This window comes from Garra rufa, chromosome 10, assembly GCF_049309525.1.
Source record: "Garra rufa chromosome 10, GarRuf1.0, whole genome shotgun sequence".
Lineage (NCBI taxonomy): Eukaryota > Metazoa > Chordata > Actinopteri > Cypriniformes > Cyprinidae > Garra > Garra rufa.
This window is the reverse complement of record NC_133370.1, coordinates 754663-774662: the sequence shown is the minus strand read 5'-3', so window position 1 is coordinate 774662 and position 20000 is coordinate 754663. Positions and strand designations below refer to the sequence as shown.

At 32.6% G+C, this 20000-nt stretch overlaps 1 protein-coding gene across 1 annotated transcript in view; it reads right to left on the bottom strand.

Moving 5' to 3' along the window:
* Nucleotides 1-20000, bottom strand: part of LOC141343774 (receptor-type tyrosine-protein phosphatase mu-like) — a 114127-nt gene that overhangs the window by 2516 nt on the left and 91611 nt on the right. The window contains exons 14-16 of the mRNA XM_073848417.1: nt 8975-9126; nt 7040-7114; nt 5363-5389 (exon numbers count right to left, since the gene is read on the bottom strand). Of these exons, the coding sequence (XP_073704518.1) occupies nt 5363-5389; nt 7040-7114; nt 8975-9126 (254 nt within the window). The remainder of the gene's footprint in view (nt 1-5362; nt 5390-7039; nt 7115-8974; nt 9127-20000) is intronic.

Sequence of the window (20000 nt, the reverse complement as noted above, 5' to 3'; positions counted from 1 at the left end):
TATATAAATCAGTTATGAATGATATAATAAACAAACCCCTCAGTAAAAACCCTCAGAATATAGAGAGAAATAAAACTCTTAAGTTTTGGTGTATGTAAGTGACACTGAAGTGGAGAAACAAACTGACTGGCTTTATAAAAATATGCGTTTTTACCATGTTTTTAGAATTAAAATGTTGTAAAAATCAGTGTGAATGAAATATGAACAAACCCCTCAGTAAAAACCTTCAGAATATAGAGAGGAATAAAACTGCAGGTTTTGGTGTATGTAAGTCCTACTGAAGTGGAGAAACAAACTGACTGGTTTTATAAAAATATGCGTTTTTACCAGGTTTTTAGGTTTAAAATGTTATATAAATCCATGTGAATGATATATGAACAAACCCCTCAGTAAAAACCTTCAGAATATAGAGAGGAATAAAACTGTAAGTTTTGGTGAATGTAAGTGCTGGTGAAGTGAAAATAAAACTCATTGCCTTCAAAAAATTTGCATTTTTACTAGGTTTTTAGGAGTAAAATGACGTATAAATCAGTTTTGAATGATATATGAACAAACCCTTCAGTAAAAACTCTCAGAATATTGAGAGGAATAAAACTGTAAGTTTTGGTGAATGTAAGTGCTGGTGAAGTGAAAATAAAACTCATTGCCTTCAAAAAATTAGCATTTTTACTATGCTTTTAGGAGTAAAATGACGTATAAATCAGTTCTGAATGATATATGAACAAACCCCTTAGTAAAAACCCTCAGAAGATAGAGAGGAATAAACCTCTAAGTTTTGGTGTATGTAAGTCCTATTGAAGTGGAGAAACAAACTGACTGGTTTTATAAAAATATGCGTTTTTACCAGGTTTTTAGGTTTAAAACGTTATATAAATCCATGTGAATGATATATGAACAAACCCCTAAGTAAAAACCTTCAGAATATAGAGAGGAATAAAACTGTAAGTTTTGGTGAATGTAAGTGCTGGTGAAGTGGAGATAAAACTCATTGCCTTAAAAAATATCATTTTTACTATATTTTTAGGATTAAAATGTTGTAAAAATCAGTGTAAATGATATATGAATAAACCCCTCAGTAAAAACCTTCAGAAAATAGAGAGCAATAAGCCTCTAAGTTTTGGTGTATGTAAGTGCTGCTAAAGTGGAGATAAAACTCATTGCCTAAAAAAAATAGCATTTTTACTATGTTTTTAGAAGTAAAATGACGTATAAATCAATTGTGAATGATATATGAACAACCCCCTAAGTAAAAACCTTCAGAATATAGAGAGGAATAAACCTCTAAGTTTTGGTGTATGTAAGTGCTGCTAAAGTGGAGATAAAAATGTTTAAAGATATATTGGAATTGAATAAGTGCATTAAAATAAACACTTAAATGTGCATTTTGGATGTTTTCTTTTCACTATTCTGAATGAAGACATGTTTTTCAAACTTGACCAGTGCAATGTTCCACCTGTAGTGTCTTTGCCTTAATTGCCTGTATTTTTCCAGTTAATTAATCAGTGTAAAAGAAAGCGCTTGATTGGTTTCCCATTCATTGGCGATGGATGGTCATGACACGACGTTGCAGGAAGGGTGGATGAGTGGATGTGGAGGGAGGGATCGATTGACTGCCCCGCTCGTTCATTCCTTTGTGAAATATCACGTGATTCTTCCTCTATAACTTCAAAGAAACATGGCTAGAATTGGTCTGTGTGCCTGTTTCGCCCTGATCTGAGATCTGCCATGAGGCGTGGGTGCTGTCAATCAACAGCAAAGCATGAGCGGATGATCGGACGTGTGATGACGGATGTTCAAAGCCACATGTTCCAAAGCACAACAAGCCATAGCAAAGAGAGCAGAAACACGATGTAGACGCACACGGGAGGAGGATGATGATGATGATGAGGATGCGGTGGATGAGTGATGCTGTAACGCGCCAATGGAGGGAGGAGGGCGTGACTCTAGTGAAACACACAATCTCTGTCACGCTGATGAACTTACCATTAATGGGGACTTTTTAAGCAGATACATTAGAGGTTAAACGAGAGAAGAGAGAGACAGAGAGAGCGAGAGACAGCCAGAGAGAAGAGAGAAAAAGAGAGAGGAGACAGGGTATAAGCAACAATTACACCAAAGAGAACTAGCAGAGCTCTGATCAGTCGCAGGGCGTTCGGGGATCCGGGTGTTATGGGACTCAAATCACAATGAAGGAGAAAAATGAGTTTCAAAACAAAAGAAGAAATGCAAATAAAACTGGTCAGATGAACATTGCAATCGCTTCATGGAGATCTACAGAGCAGCGGCCTCACACGGCTGATCGAGTGTGCTGAGGAGGTCAAAGGTCACGCGGGGGCCAATCAGACTCGTCATCTGTCAAACTACATGACCTCATCCTCAAAAATGATCAACAAAAATACAGCTTCAATGAGGAGAAACACGAACGGTACAGAACTCAATGTGTTTTGTGCAGACATTTATGCATTTCATTAGAATTTAAAATTAAAATAATTAAAAAATATAATAAAATAAGTAACTGCAAAAAAAAAAAGAAATACTTGTATTGTTATAACTTGTAAAAACAGAAAAATAATAAATGTATTAATTTATAAATGTAAAAAAATAAAGTCAAATATTAAAAATATAAAAACTAAAATATATTAAATGAAATAAATTATAAACGAAAATGCTCATAAATAAACAAAAACAAAGAAATATTATATATAAAAAAATTTAATACAAAAATATAACTCTACATTAAAATATAGCAAATGAATAAATCATCACAAAAGAAAAATGTCTAAATAATATTAAAACATTCTAAAACAAAATATAATAAATACATTAAATTATACATTTAAATAATAATAAATAGTGAAATAAGCTATGAATTAAAACTATAATAAACATGGAAAAAATTTATTAAATGATCAACTAAAATAATAATTAAAATTAAAAAAATCTAAATAAACAAAAATAATTATAAAAAAATGGTAAAAATAGACAAATATTATAAATGTAACAAGTACATAAATAAATAGCAGTGCTTGATTTGAAGACTTTTGCACAATAAACACTTGATGTCCAGAGTCAAATCTACATCCTTAGGCATAAGCAGTTGAGAAGTGCTGAAGCTGCAGCTGAGCTGATTGTGCTTCTGCTCGTGTTGAACATCATCATCATCTTCGCTGCTCCATAAACCCTCGTGTGCCTGAGGTGAAGCTTTCCTGTTTTCCCCCCGTTTTATTGTGTAATGTAAACCTGTTCCCGCTCGAGCGATCGTTTACACGTGCCGTTAGCCGAGAGTCATTCATATTTAATACGGCGCTCTGAGCTCTTATTTTTCATCACATTATGTTTCAATTAAATTCTCAGGCCTCGTGAGGGCCGACTCTGGGGTACGGAGCGCTTTAGATAAATCGGGGGTAGAGGTGCCGCGAAAATGAGACAAAACCTGCTTTATTATTCCATTTTATCATAGAATAAACCAATAAACAGCCACAAAATAAGAAAAAGAAAAACAAGTAGGTCAGAAAGAGCCGCTAAAGGCAGGAGAAACATTAGAGAGAATAGCAGAGAAGCAAAGAAACACTGGAGTGGATGTAGAGAACGAGACGAAAACGCTGATCCGGCCGTCCTTCTCCGAAACTACAAAAAACATCCCCAGGGGCAAATCGACACCGGTAAAACTGTCTCTGCATTTACACAGTACACACCGCATCAGCCGAACCACACGGACCTGAAGAGCCGCAGTGCGATGCATTCACATTTATGTTTACATTCATTGCGTTTATCATTTTAGCAATTCTTTAGTTCTAATGCAACACCATCATCATCAGACCTAGTTTAATAAACCCTAAAACTGCTGAACTTTGTTTTTAATGCTGCTTTCCTCATTAGTATATGGAAGCCTGTTTCTGCCACTGAATAAAAATGAAAAAGACTATTGTGACTTTATATCTCGCAATTCTAACTTTATAACTTGCAACTGTGTGATACAAAGTCGCAATTGCAAGAAAAAAAGAATTGTGAGAAAAGAGGGTTTTTTTCACAGAATTGTGAGATATAAAATTGCAATTGTGAGTTATAAAATCCAATTTATATAATATTTTATATAATTTATATAACATCTCACAATTCAGTCAGAATTGCGAATTCTGAGAAAGAATTTCAAGATATAAACTCACATTTCTGAGAAAAAAAGTCTTTGTCTCTTGCAAAACTTTATAACTTGCAATTGCGAGTTTATATTTCACAATTCTGAGAAAAAAAAGTAAAAATTGTGTGACAAAAAGTTGCAACTACCTTTTTGTTTTTAATTCAGTGGCGGAAACTGGCTTCCATATGAGTATCCTGGTGTTCACAGAAACTGCTTTCATAAAAAAAAAAAAAAAAAGACTTCTGGATTATGCATTTTGTTTAACATTTTAATTTAGTTACATTTATTTTAATTTTTTAATTATTGTATTATCAAACAATATTTATTATTAAATTATAAATTATAATTAATTCATAGATCATTATTATAAGTTATTTTATATTACTTTAAATTAAATTATATTTTAAACTGAATGAATTAAAATGTAATTTATTATTACTTTATTAAAATAACATCTGTTATTAAATTATTACTGCATTATTTTACTTTATTAATACATTGTTTTAATATTAATAAAATACTTAACATCACTTAATACTTCACTTAAAATGATTAATTTGAATTATTTATAAATTATTGTAAATTGAACTAATTTAAAACTGATATTATGATTAAAACTATTAAAACAAAAAATTATTAAAATATGCATTATTAAATTATTAATGCATTATTGTACTCCTGTATTTAAGTTAAATAATAATTAATAATAACATGTATTATAATAGTTCACTTAATATTTAAATTGTTAAATTATTTAAATTTTAATTAAATTTTAAATGGAATGAATTAAGCTTAAATAAATATTTTAAATGTATGTATACATTACTATTATGAATAAATAAATAAATAAATAAATCACCTTCTATAATGGTTTATTTAATTCAATTTTGGATGCTTTTTTCCGATTTTTTCCAACTTCAAAGATGTAATTTGCTTGAATTCAGGGGACAGATTCACTATCATCACTGCTCATGTGTGTTGAATGTGCAGCTACAGCATCATCCATCCACTCCTCCACATCCAGTCCACATGTCTGTCCATGCAAATGAGATGTCAGACAGGAAGTGACATCACCGGCACGAGGCGCGATGCGGATGGGATGGAGTGAAGCCAAAGGAAGAGAAGCGACAGACAGACAGACGGACGAACGGGTGTGCAGATGAGAAGCTGTAAAACAACCCAAATCAAACAAACATGATGTGGAGAAACACAAACGCAGCTTACCTAAGATCGCGGTGGGAACAAACGGGTCTGGAGGAGGTTGAAACAGCAGAAACATAGAAACACAGAGAGAAGAGAAACACACAAATCATCAGTCTGTCGGAAGGAACAGGTTTGACCGTCACGTAATACAGCAGATCTCAAAGCACTCTTTTCAAACTCAAATTAAGCAAGAAATTCAAGATATTTCCTTCAGCATTTCAGTTATTATTATTCATTGATGCACTCAGTTATTTAAAGTCATAGTGGAGCGCCATGGAGGTCATAAACAGTATTTCTACTATACCTAAGATAAAGAAGCTTGTTTAAACCTTTTCATACAAAAACTTTGAAACAATCAGAAGCTATAGCTGTCAAGAGCAAATTAATTAATTATTTTTTTTGTATTGTTTAGCATTTTAATTAAGTTACATTCATTATTATTATTTTTAAATAATAATATTAATCTATTAAAATTTTTATTAAATTACTAATATATTATTTCACTTTATTAATAGATACACTGCCGCTCAAAAGTTTGGGATCAGTAATATTTTAATGTTTTTTTAACGTTTCTTATGCTCATCAAGGCTGTATTTATTTAATCAAAAATACAGAAAAAAAACTGTAATATTGTGAAATATTATTTCAATTTAAAATAACGGTTATATATATAAATATATTTTAAACGATAAGGTATTCTTGTAATACGATTCTTCAGAAATCGTTCTAATATGCTGATTTATTATCAATGTTAAAAACAGTTGTGCTTCTTAATTATTTTTTGTAACCTGTGATACTTTTTTTCAGGATTCTTTGATCAATAAAGGTTAAAAAGAACAGCATGTAAAATAGAAAGGTTTTCTAAGAAAAAAAGTTTTTCTTTCCAAGAAAAAATAAATACTTTTATTTACTAAGGATATGTTAAATTTATAAAAAAAAAAGTTTATATTTTAAATAAATGCTGTTTTTTTTTTTACTTGTTATTCATCAAAGAATCCTGAAAAAAGAATCACAGGTTCCAAAAAATATTGTTTCCAACATTGATAATTCTAATAATAAATCAGCAAATTAGAATGATTTCTGAAGGATCGCGTGACACTTAAGACTTCAGTAACAGCTGAAAAACCAGCTTTGCATCACATGAATCAATTATATTTTAAAGTATATTAAAATAAAAAAAAACATTATTTTATATTGTAATAACATTTTGCAATTTTACAGTTTTTCAGTATTTTTAATCAAATAAATGCAGCCTTGATGAGCAGAAGAGACTTAATTAAAAACATTACAAGTCTCACTGATCCCAAACTTTTGAAATTTTATATTTAGATTTTATTACAAGTCATTTAATACTACTGCTACCATTACTACTAATATTACACGTAATATCAGAAAAAAACTAAAGGGAAATTATGTTTCTTTTCTGACTACATTAGCAAATATTTGTTCTTGTTTAAATCATAAACTCGCTTCATTTTGATAAAATCCTAAAAAAAAAAAAAAACAAGACTTCTTATCTGGTGTCATTTTGCTACTCTAGTAAATTTAGGAGTCTTTATAATGAACAACAAGATGAAAACACTGAGGAAGAGCATGAGTTTTGCAGTTTGTAGACTGAGCTCAGAGGTTTTTAGATTGTGATAAATGAATCCAAGCGTGTTTCTGGCGGACGGACACGCGTGTGGAGTGTGTGGTTACCTGGGTAATACGTGTTTGGGATGCTGCTGCTCAGCGTGTTCGTCTTCACCGTCAGAGAACATGGAGAAGATCCAGCTTCACAGAGACAAACAGGACAGAAAAACAACATTAAAACTCACATTAGTAACACTCAAACTAAACATTTCTGTCAACTTAAAAAAAAAAAAAAAAAGTTGAAAATTAAAAAAAATTAATATTTTAAATATTATTAATAAATAAGTAAGATAAACAAAAATGAAAACATTACTAAACAGAGATGAATTGAAAGTAAAACTGAAATCAAATAAATACAAATTCTTAAAATACTACCAAAAACTAATACAAATGACAAAAGCACATGACAAAGTTACTAAAACTGAAACTATACAAATAAAACCCTATTTAAAATATAAATAAAAATATTTTTGTAAATGATACTAAAGTAACACTGGGCACACAGCTGTCATGTCAATCACGTCACAATGCAAAACATATTAATGCTCTTAATCTTTAAAGGGGCTTAAATTGTCCTTGTATATCTGTGGATGGTGCGATGGATGCGCAGACGCAGCAGCAGCTGTCAGATGCACGTGTTCCTCCTGTAAAGCCGCAGCAGAGACGGTGATCTGAGGACGTGTCTGCAGGACAGCATGCGTCTGCGCATCTGCGTATGCGATTAAAGCGCTCTCTCAGTTGGAGCCGTCAGGGGCATTTGTAAGGATGAGTGTTTGCGACAGCTGCTTTGTCACAATGAGTGTGTGTGATTATCACACACGACTCTAAATCACACATCAGATTCACAAAACACCGACTGAAATTATACAAGCCTCTGGAATACACACGCAGAAGACATTTCTACTCACCAAGGCTGCATTTATTTGATCAAAAGAACAGTAAAATGTGTAAAATATATTAGAATTTAAAACAGCTGTTTTCTATGTGAATATCTGTTAAAATGTGATTGATTTCTGCGATCAAAGCTGAATTTTCAGCATCATTACTGCAGTCTTCAGTGTCACGTGATCATTCAGAAATCATTCTAATATAGTGATTTGCAGCTCAATAATACATTTCTGATTATTATCAATGTTGAAAACAGTTGTGCTGCCCAATATTTTTGTGGAAACTGTCATACACTTTATTTTTCAGGATTGACAGATGAATAAAAAGTTCAAAATAACAGCATTTATTTCAACTAGAAATGTTTTGTAACACTATAACTGTCACTTTCGATGAATTTAATGCATCCTTGATGAATAGAACTATTAGTTTCTTTCACAAAAACATGAAAATGTTTGTGTGTGTGTGTGTGTGTGTGTGTGTGTGTGTGTAACTCACAGCGTCCATTGAGGTTGTGTGCATGAGTGAGGTTGTGTGTGTGTGTGTGTGTGTGTGTGTGTGTGTGTGTGTGTGTGTGTGTGTGTGTAACTCACAGCGTCCATTGAGGTTGTGTGTATGAGTGAGGTTGTGTGTGTGTGTGTGTGTGTGTGTGTGTGTGTGTGTGTGTGTGTGTGTGTGTGTGTGTGTGTGTGTGCATGAGTGAGGTTGTGTGTGTGTGTGTGTGTGTGTGTGTGTGTGTGTGTGTGTGTGTGTGCATGAGTGAGGTTGTGTGTGTGTGTGTGTGTGTGTGTGTGTGTGTGTGTGTGTGTGTGTGTAACTCACAGCGTCCATTGAGGTTGTGTGTATGAGTGAGGTTGTGTGTGTGTGTGTGTGTGTGTGTGTGTGTGTGTGTGTGTGTGTGTGTGTGCATGAGTGAGGTTGTGTGTGTGTGTGTGTGTGTGTGTGTGTGTGTGTGTGTGTGTGTGTGTGTGTGTGTGTGTGTGCATGAGTGAGGTTGTGTGTGTGTGTGTGTGTGTGTGTGTGTGTGTAACTCACAGCGTCCATTGAGGTTGTGTGTATGAGTGAGGTTGTGTGTGTGTGTGTGTGTGTGTGTGTGTGTGTGTGTGTGTAACTCACAGCGTCCATTGAGGTTGTGTGTGTCCATGAATGAGAGCGCTTCATCACAGTTGGTTCCCTGCTCTGTGTAGCTCTTGTCCATTGAGTTCACCATCACTGTCATCTCCTGTCTGGTGCTGTTCAGCGTCTCCTTGCGCTTCTTTGCCAGTTTTCTGCAAAACACAAAATCAAAGATAAAGATAGCAGCATTAGTGATGTGACAGAATACTCTGACTGGAAGGACACATGACTTACAGTCAGAATGACACACTAACACACTGTATGCAGATCGAACACTGCATGAATGTTTCTTTCTCACAATTTAAATAAGTCTATATCGTTTTTTATTAATTTTATTTCAGTTTTGGCTGTAAATCAAAAGTTAAAGTACTTGAAAATGTAACTAAATTGGGAAAGAGATGAAATATACATTCATTTTAAATATATTTATTTAAATGTATCAAACTAAAGAAAAATGAGAAATTTTGCCCTGGCAATTAGCTGAAATATATATACATATATATATATATATATTTTAAATATATTTTCACAGTTTTATTTAAACAGTAGTTAAAGATGTGCAAGTATGTCATTCTGAACACATTATGCTTTTAACACTGTAAATGAGGAACAGGCTGAGAGGTTTGTTCAACAAATGTATTTCAGTGAGCAAAGAGCAGTTTCTGAGAAGCACTCAAGGTGGTCGGCCATTAAACTAATCAAAAGAGGCTAATTTTAATGAGAAGGCCTGATTAAGATGGTGGAGTCACCCTTCCAATTAAAGCCCAATATAATTTTAATCAGTGCCCCACCAAGAGCCTTGCGGAGTGTGATTACAGCGGCACACGCGTGTTCTTCAACATACAGTCCAAACCCAACACACACATCTCTGATCCGCATCTCAACGCCAGAGCAGATGTTATAGAATAAAGCACTGTGATGGAGTTCTGCTTTAGCTGATCTGGATTCAGTTAACCTGCCTTCATCTGCTAACGATCTGCAGATGCAAATGAGGCCAAATTACTCAGCCAATCCGTGGGAGGGAAATTAGCACGTGGTTCCTCGCCTGAGGCCGCGTGTTCCGAGCTCTCGACTTCCCAAAGCGGATCCGCAGGTAATTTGGAATGAGATCTTGGAAACGGAGCCAAACCACAAAGCAAGGAAATTTAGCAACTTTCTACAAACTACAAACTCCATTAAAGCCAAACTGAGCTCATGAACATCAGCAGAAGACATGATTGATGAGCAGAGTTAACGGGTTACACCGCCATGAGATTAACCATGCTAAACAACACGCCATACTCCATCAGGACAAAGTTCAGCTCCTCCACATGAGCACGAACCGGCATCTCATAGTGAAAACTCAATCTCCAGATTTACACTCAGTGCCCACACTGAACAATTCACACTCAGAAATCACTAGCAAATTTCACAAATCACTGCAAAGAAATTATGTTGCAAAGTAACATGTAGAAATACTAAAATAGCATTTTTCTACTATTAGATGTTTAATTTAACTTCATTTTTACACTGCATATGAGCTCCAGCTTTAATTTTAAAGTTTTACAAGCGTAAAGTTAAATTCTAAACCTATATCACACAAACTCACACAATCATACACACCCACACACACATACGCACAAACACTCATATATGCGCAAACTCACACACACACACACACACACACACACACACACACATGTTTGTTTTTGTGAATTGTGGGGACATTCCATAGGCGTAATGGTTTTTATACTGTACAAACGATATTTGCTATCACCCTACACCTACCCTACACCTAAACCTAGCCCTCACAGGAGATTGTGCACACTTTTACTTCCTCAAAAAAACTCATTGTGCATGATTTATACACGCACACACACACACACACACACACACACACACACACTCGCACACAGTTATATATAACAAACATACTCATATTCACAAACACACACTTACACACACTCATATGCACAAACACTCACATATGCAAACACACTCGCATATGCACAATCACAACACACACACACACACACACACACACACACACACACACACACACACACACGCACACACACGCACACACGTGTATGCCCAAACACACAAACAATTACATGCACAAACACATGCGCTTATGCACACACTATTATGCACAAACACAAATATATGGACAAAAACTCACATATGCAAACAGACTCATATATGCATAAACACACATATGTACAAACACACACACACTCGCACAGTTATATATAACAAGCATACTCATATTCACAAACACACACACACACACACACACACACACACACACACTCACACAGTTATATATAACAAACAAACTCATATTCACAAACACACACACACACACACACACACACACACACACACTCGCACACAGTTATATATAACAAACATACTCATATTCACAAACACACACTTACACACACTCATATGCACAAACACTCACATATGCAAACACACTCGCATATGCACAATCACACACACACATGCACATACAAACTTATATATGAACAAACATACACACTCATATGCACAAACACACACATACAAAAACACACGCACACGTGTGCACGCAAACACGCTCACATATGCACAAACACACTAATATATGCACAGACAAACACTCACATATGCAAACACTCATATGTGTACAAACACACCCACATATGCACAAAAACAGAAATATATGCACAAAAACTCACATTTGCAACTACACTCATATATGCATAAACACACTCACATATGTACAAACACACACTCGCACACACAGTTATATATAACAAACATACACACTCATATGCACAAACACACACTTACACACAAAAACACACTCACACATGCAAACACTCACTTATATTTGAACAAACATACACACTCATATGCACAAACACATACATACAAAAACACACACACATTCGTGCACACAAACACACGCACATATGCATATACACACTTATATATACAAACACTCACATATGCAAACACACTCGCATATGCACAATCACACACACACACACACACACACACACACACACACACACACACACACACACACACACACGCACACAATTACATATGCACAAACACTCACGTATGCAAAACACACAATTACATATGCACAAACACACACTCATATATGCACAAACACTCACATATGCACAAACACAACTACATATGCACAAACACACACTCATATATGCACAAACACTTACATATGCACAAACACACAATTACATATGCACAAACACACTTATATATACAAACACTCACATATGCAAACACACTCGCATATGCACAAACTCACACTCATTTATGCACAAACACTCACATTTGCACAAACATACTCACATATGCACACACACACACACACACACACACACACACACACACACACACACACACACACACACTCATATATGCACAAACACTCACATATGCAAACACCCACATATGCAAACACCCTCACATATGCACAAACACACACTTACATATGCACAAACACTCACATTTGCACAAACACCCTCACATATGCACAAACACTCACATTTGCACAAACACTCACATTTGCACAAACACCCTCACATATGCACAAACACTCACATTTGCACAAACACCCTCACATATGCACAAACACTCACATTTGCACAAACACCCTCACATATGCACAAACACACACTTACATATGCACAAACACTCACATTTGCACAAACACCCTCACATATGCACAAACACACACTTACATATGCACAAACACTCACATTTGCACAAACACACTCACATATGCACAAACACACACTTACATATGCACAAACACTCACATTTGCACAAACACACACACTTACATATGCAAACACCCTCACATATGCACAAACACACACTTACATATGCACAAACACTCACATTTGCACAAACACCCTCACATATGCACAAACACACACTTACATATGCACAAACACTCACATTTGCACAAACACCCTCACATATGCACAAACACACTCACATATGCACAAACACACACTTACATATGCACAAACACTCACATTTGCACAAACACCCTCACATATGCACAAACACACACTTACATATGCACAAAAACAAATATAAGCACAAACACTCACATATGCACAAACACACACTTACATATGCACAAAAACAAATATAAGCACAAACACTCACATATGCAAACACCTTCACATATGCACAAACACACACTTACATATGCACAAACACTCACATTTGCACAAACACCCTCACATAGGCACAAATACACATTTACAATATGCACAAACACACTCACATATGCACAAACACACACTTACATATGCACAAACACTCACATTTGCACAAACACCCTCACATATGCACAAACACACACTTACATATGCACAAACACTCACATATGCAAACACCCTCACATATGCACAAACACACACTTACATATGCACAAACACTCACATTTGCACAAACACACTCACATATGCACAAACACACACTTACATATGCACAAAAAACAAATATATGCACAAACACTCACATATGCAAACACCCTCACATATGCACAAACACACACTTACATATGCACAAACACACACTTACATATGCACAAACACTCACATTTGCACAAACACCCTCACATATGCACAAACACACACTTACATATGCACAAAAAACAAATATATGCACAAACACTCACATATGCACAAACACACACTTACATATGCACAAACACTCACATTTGCACAAACACCCTCACATATGCACAAACACACACTTACATATGCACAAAAAACAAATATATGCACAAACACTCACATATGCAAACACCCTCACATATGCACAAACACACACTTACACATGCACAAACACTCACATTTGCACAAACACACTCACATATGCACAAACACTCACATTTGCACAAACACACTCACATATGCACAAACACACACTTACATATGCACAAACACTCACATTTGCACAAACACACTCACATATGCACAAACACACACTTACATATGCACAAACACTCACATTTGCACAAACACACTCACATATGCACAAACACACACTTACATATGCACAAACACTCACATTTGCACAAACACACTCACATATGCACAAACACACACTTACATATGCACAAACACTCACATTTGCACAAACACACTCACATATGCACAAACACTCACATATGCACAAACACACTCACATATGCACAAACACACACTTACATATGCACAAACACACTCACATATGCACAAACACACACTTACATATGCACAAACACACACTTACATATGCACAAACACACACTTACATATGCACAAACACACACTCACATTTGCACAAACACACTCACATATGCACAAACACACACTCACATATGCACAAACACTCACATTTGCACAAACACACTCACATATGCACAAACACTCACATATGCACAAACACACACTTACATATGCACAAACACACACTTACATATGCACAAACACACACTTACATATGCACAAACACACACTCACATATGCACAAACACACACTTACATATGCACAAACACACACTTACATATGCACAAACACACACTCACATTTGCACAAACACACTCACATATGCACAAACACACACTCACATATGCACAAACACTCACATTTGCACAAACACACTCACATATGCACAAACACTCACATTTGCACAAACACTCACATTTGCACAAACACACTCACATATGCACAAACACTCACATATGCACAAACACACTCACATATGCACAAACACACACTCACATATGCACAAACACTCACATATGCACAAACACACACTTACATATGCACAAACACACTCACATATGCACAAACACACACTTACATATGCACAAACACACACTTACATATGCACAAACACACACTTACATATGCACAAACACACACTCACATTTGCACAAACACACTCACATATGCACAAACACACACTCACATATGCACAAACACTCACATTTGCACAAACACACTCACATATGCACAAACACTCACATATGCACAAACACACACTTACATATGCACAAACACTCACATTTGCACAAACACACTCACATATGCACAAACACACACTTACATATGCACAAAAAACAAATATATGCACAAACACTCACATATGCAAACACCCTCACATATGCACAAACACACACTCAATTCAAGTTTATTCAAATAGCGCTTTTCATGATGCAAATGAATGATGAAAATTTGTGTTTCTACAATATATTTAGTAGCTTACTAGTGGTGACTATGTCAAGTTGATGTACATATGGCATAGATGTATGGTAAAATCAGTAAATGATAATAAACAGACGATGAAAACTATTAACATTAATGATTATATGTTGCAATCAAACTTATAGTAAATGCAAATATGCTCATATATGCACAAACACTTATACACAAACACTCACACATACATGCACGCAAACACACACTTACATAAGCAGAAACTCACACACTCACATATGCACAAACACACACACACACACACACACACACACACACGCACAAACAGACACACACACATACGTGCACAAACACACACAATCAGATATGCACACTCACACACATTACACAGACACACATTTCAGCCTATAACACACACACACACACACACACACACACACACACACACACACACACACACACACACACACACACTGTCCTAATTGATTGCGCCCAGCAGAGGAAAGATCCTTCAAAGTGTGACGCACACCGCAGATGAAACTGCACGGCATGCTGGGAATTGTGTTCTCAAACACGAGCGCGGCTGTTGTAGGCGATTAGTGCGAGCATTCCGCCACACGTGTCTTCATTAGAGCCGCTCGGACACCAGGAACAGTGGGGAATTGTGGGACGCATGCTGCGCCGCTGGTCTGGGATCAGCACATGAGCGAAAGCCAACAGAGACTAAAGACACACGACACAACACTAAACTACAATTATACCAGAGAAAATACCATGTCAAACAATCCCACACTGTAATACAGCAAATCTAGGACCAGACTGGAGATTTCAAGGAGTTACAGATTTAACCTCAACATGAACCTATTAACTCATACCGTTAATTAACAGCTGGTAACATTAACATTAACTAATAGTCTGTGGCACTAACTAAACTAAAACTTCAAACCATAAACAAAACCTCACTTAAAATAAGCATTAACTGAAATCTGTATATATATAGCTTGTTGCCCAGGAAAGACTTTTTATTTTTATTTGGTTAATGCACATTTTGAGGTAGCAAAATAAATAAGTAAAACTAAAAGATAAAAGATAAAAAATTATAAGAACTATAAATACATATATAAAAAAACTAATTACTAAAACTAACTAAAACTAATTAAAAACTAATTTAAACATTTCTCATTTTTTAATTGATTGCAAAATATAATCTAAAATCTAAAATAAACAATCAAATAAAATATATAAAAATAATAATATATATTTTAATAAAATAATAAATATTTGATGTGCCTGAATAAAGTTGAACAACAAAATTACTATAACTAAAATTAAAATAAAATAAATAAATACATTTAAATACATAAATAAATATAAAAACTAATTTAAACATTTCTCATTTTTTAATTGATTGCAAAATATAATACAAAATCTAAAATAAACAATCAAATAAAATATATAAAAATAATAATATATATTTTAATAAAATAATAAATATTTGATGTGGCTGAATAAAGTTGCACAAAAAAAATACTATAACTAAAATTAGAATAAAATAAATAAATTTAAATAGATAAATATAAAAACTAATTTAAACATTTCTCATTTTTAAATTGATTGCTAAATATAATACAAAATCTAAAATAAACAATCAAATAAAATATATAAAAATAAAGTTGGATAAAGTTGAACAAAACTAACAACAAAATTACTATTTAAACTAACAAAAAATTATAATAAAAAAAAATAAATAAATATAAAAACTAATTTATACATTTCAAATTGTTTAATTAATTGCAAAATATAATATAAAATCTAAAATAAACAATAAAATAAAATACATAATAAAATAGTAAATATTTTTAAATAATATAATTAAAAAATAATAATAATAATAATAATAATAATTGGCATGCCTGGATAAAGTTGAACAAAACAAACAACAAAATTACTATTTAAACTAACTAAAATTATAAATAAAAAATAAATAAAGAAATTTAAAAACTAATTTAAACATTTCAAATTGTTTAATTGATTGCAAAATATAATACAAAATCCAAAATAAACAATAAAATAAAATACATAATAAAATAATAAATATTTTTAAATAAAATATTAATTAACTGGCATGCCTGGATAAAGTTGAACAAAACAAACAAAATTACTATTTAAACTAACAAAAAATTATAATAAAAAAATAAATAAATATAAAAACTAATTCAAACATTTCAAATTGTTTAATTAATTGCAAAATATAATATAAAATCTAAAATAAACAATAAAATAAAGTACATAATAAAATAGTAAATATTTTTAAATAATTAAAAAAATAATAATAATAATTGGCATGCCTGGATAAAGTTGAACAAAACAAACAACAAAATTACTATTTAAACTAACTAAAATTATAAATAAATAAATAAATAAAGACATTTAAAAACTAATTGAAACATTTCAAATTGTTTAATTGATTGCAAAATATAATATAAAATCTAAAATAAAATACAATAAAATAAAAAAATAAAAAATAATTAAAATAATATAATGATTAATTGACGTTACTGAAAAGTTGAACAAAACAAACAATGTTTGATTTATAAATATGTGCATGCCATGTGACCATTAACTGACATTAGAGAATCGAGATTTGTGAACATGAATGCGCTTATTATGAAACATTAACTTTTTTTTTTTAGCTTAAAAAAATCTGTGACTGAATTAGCTCAATTCCTGAATGAATCATTTAAAGTGATTCAACAAGTGAATCATGAATCATATGAGCTCTCTCTCTGTATATTCAGTGGGTCTGTGGTGTAATATGGTTGGTCGGTGGTGGTTTGGCTCTGCTGCTGTCATTCTGTGCGTGTGCTGATGTTTTCCTGCAGGATGTGGATGACAGGTGTGTGACATGAACCTCAGTCCCGTCCAGCTCACTGATGCAGCCGCATGCGCACAAACATCCATACAGCGGCACAGACGCATCAGTCACAGCGCATGCTGTCAGAATGAGTCCAAACTCGAGAGGAGAAGGAACTCTGAAGATCCTAATGACTGACAGCAGCACACTGATGACTGACACACTCACTGCCATCAGAAATCAGTACTGCAGCTCTATATGACACAAACCACTGCATGTGTGTTTCTCACAAACAAACACCGATGGGAATCACCAGCAACACAACACATCTGTGTCTGACTGCAGTTCTGATTCATTCTCAGTCCACTGGAGCTCCAAATCCACCAATATCTTTTAACTATCTTAACTACTTAAAAACTTAAAAACACAATCATATTTAGGATAACATATTCAAATTTGTGTTTTTTTAAAGCACATCTATTGCAACAAAATTAATTTCTGCATCTTTTAAAAAGAATTGCAAAAATGATTCAGTGAGTGGATTAAATTGTTAGAGCAATTCTTTTTTACTGATTTATTAAAAAGAAAAACTTGGTTTCTAAGAGTTTCTGTAATCAAGATACTGACTGTGCTGTAAACTAAAACGGTTAAACATAATTTCAGCTAAATAAAGCTAGAAGTAGAATAAGATATAAATATTGGATTAATAATAAACTTAAACAACAATTAAAGGTTGATTTGGCACTAACTAAAATAAAATTAAATTAAACTGAAGTGCTAAAATGACAAACTAAAAGGGAAATGAAAATAAAGATAGAAATAGGAAAGAAAAAATGACAAAAGCACATGACAAAAATACTAAAACTTGAGCTAAAATTAAAAATATATAAAAATCTTTTAATAAATAAATTAAAATATAAATATTTGTTAAATATAAAACTGGAATGTAATAAAAAAATAAAAATAAATAAATACACTGCCCTGGCACTAACTGAAATAAAATTATTGTAAGTAGAATTATTAAAATTATTTAAATAAAAGACAAATAGAAAAAAATCTAAAGCACAAAATTACTAAAACTTAAATCAACTACAATTAAAATAAAAACTGAAAATGTATATGAATATAATTTAATAAAATGAGAATATAAAATATTAAATATTAGATTAAATATAAAATAATTAAATATAAAATATTAAATATAAAATAAAACACATATAAATATAAAAAAAAAATGTAATGTTGCCCTAGCATCAACTCAAATAAAATAAGTTTATGTTGAAGTGCTAATATTACTATAAACTAAAACTGAAATAAAATCATCAATTATTAAGTTCTAAAAATTGCAACTGAAATATGAACTGAAAATATAAATGAATAGAATTTAATAAAATGAAATATAAATATTAGATTAAATATATATCTAAAATTTGTAAATGTAAATATAAAAATTGTAATGCTCCCCTGGCATCAACTCAAATAAAACAAGTTTATGTTTAAGTACTAAAATTACTAAAACTACTAAACCTGAAATAAAATCATTTTAAGTTGAATTATTAAAAAATTACTAAAACTTCAACTCAACTACAATTGAAAAAAAATATATATATATCTACACACACACACACACACACACACACACACACACACACACACACACACACACACACATACACACACATATATATGTATATATATATATATATATATATATGTATGTATATATATATATATATATATATATATATATATATATATATATATACACATATATACATATATACATGTATATATATATACATATATACATATATATATATATATATATATATATATATTATATATATATATACAAATAAAATAAAAAATATTAGATTAAATATAAAAATGTAATGTAAATATATATAAAAAAACATATAAATGTAAATACAAGTTTATGATGTTGAAGTA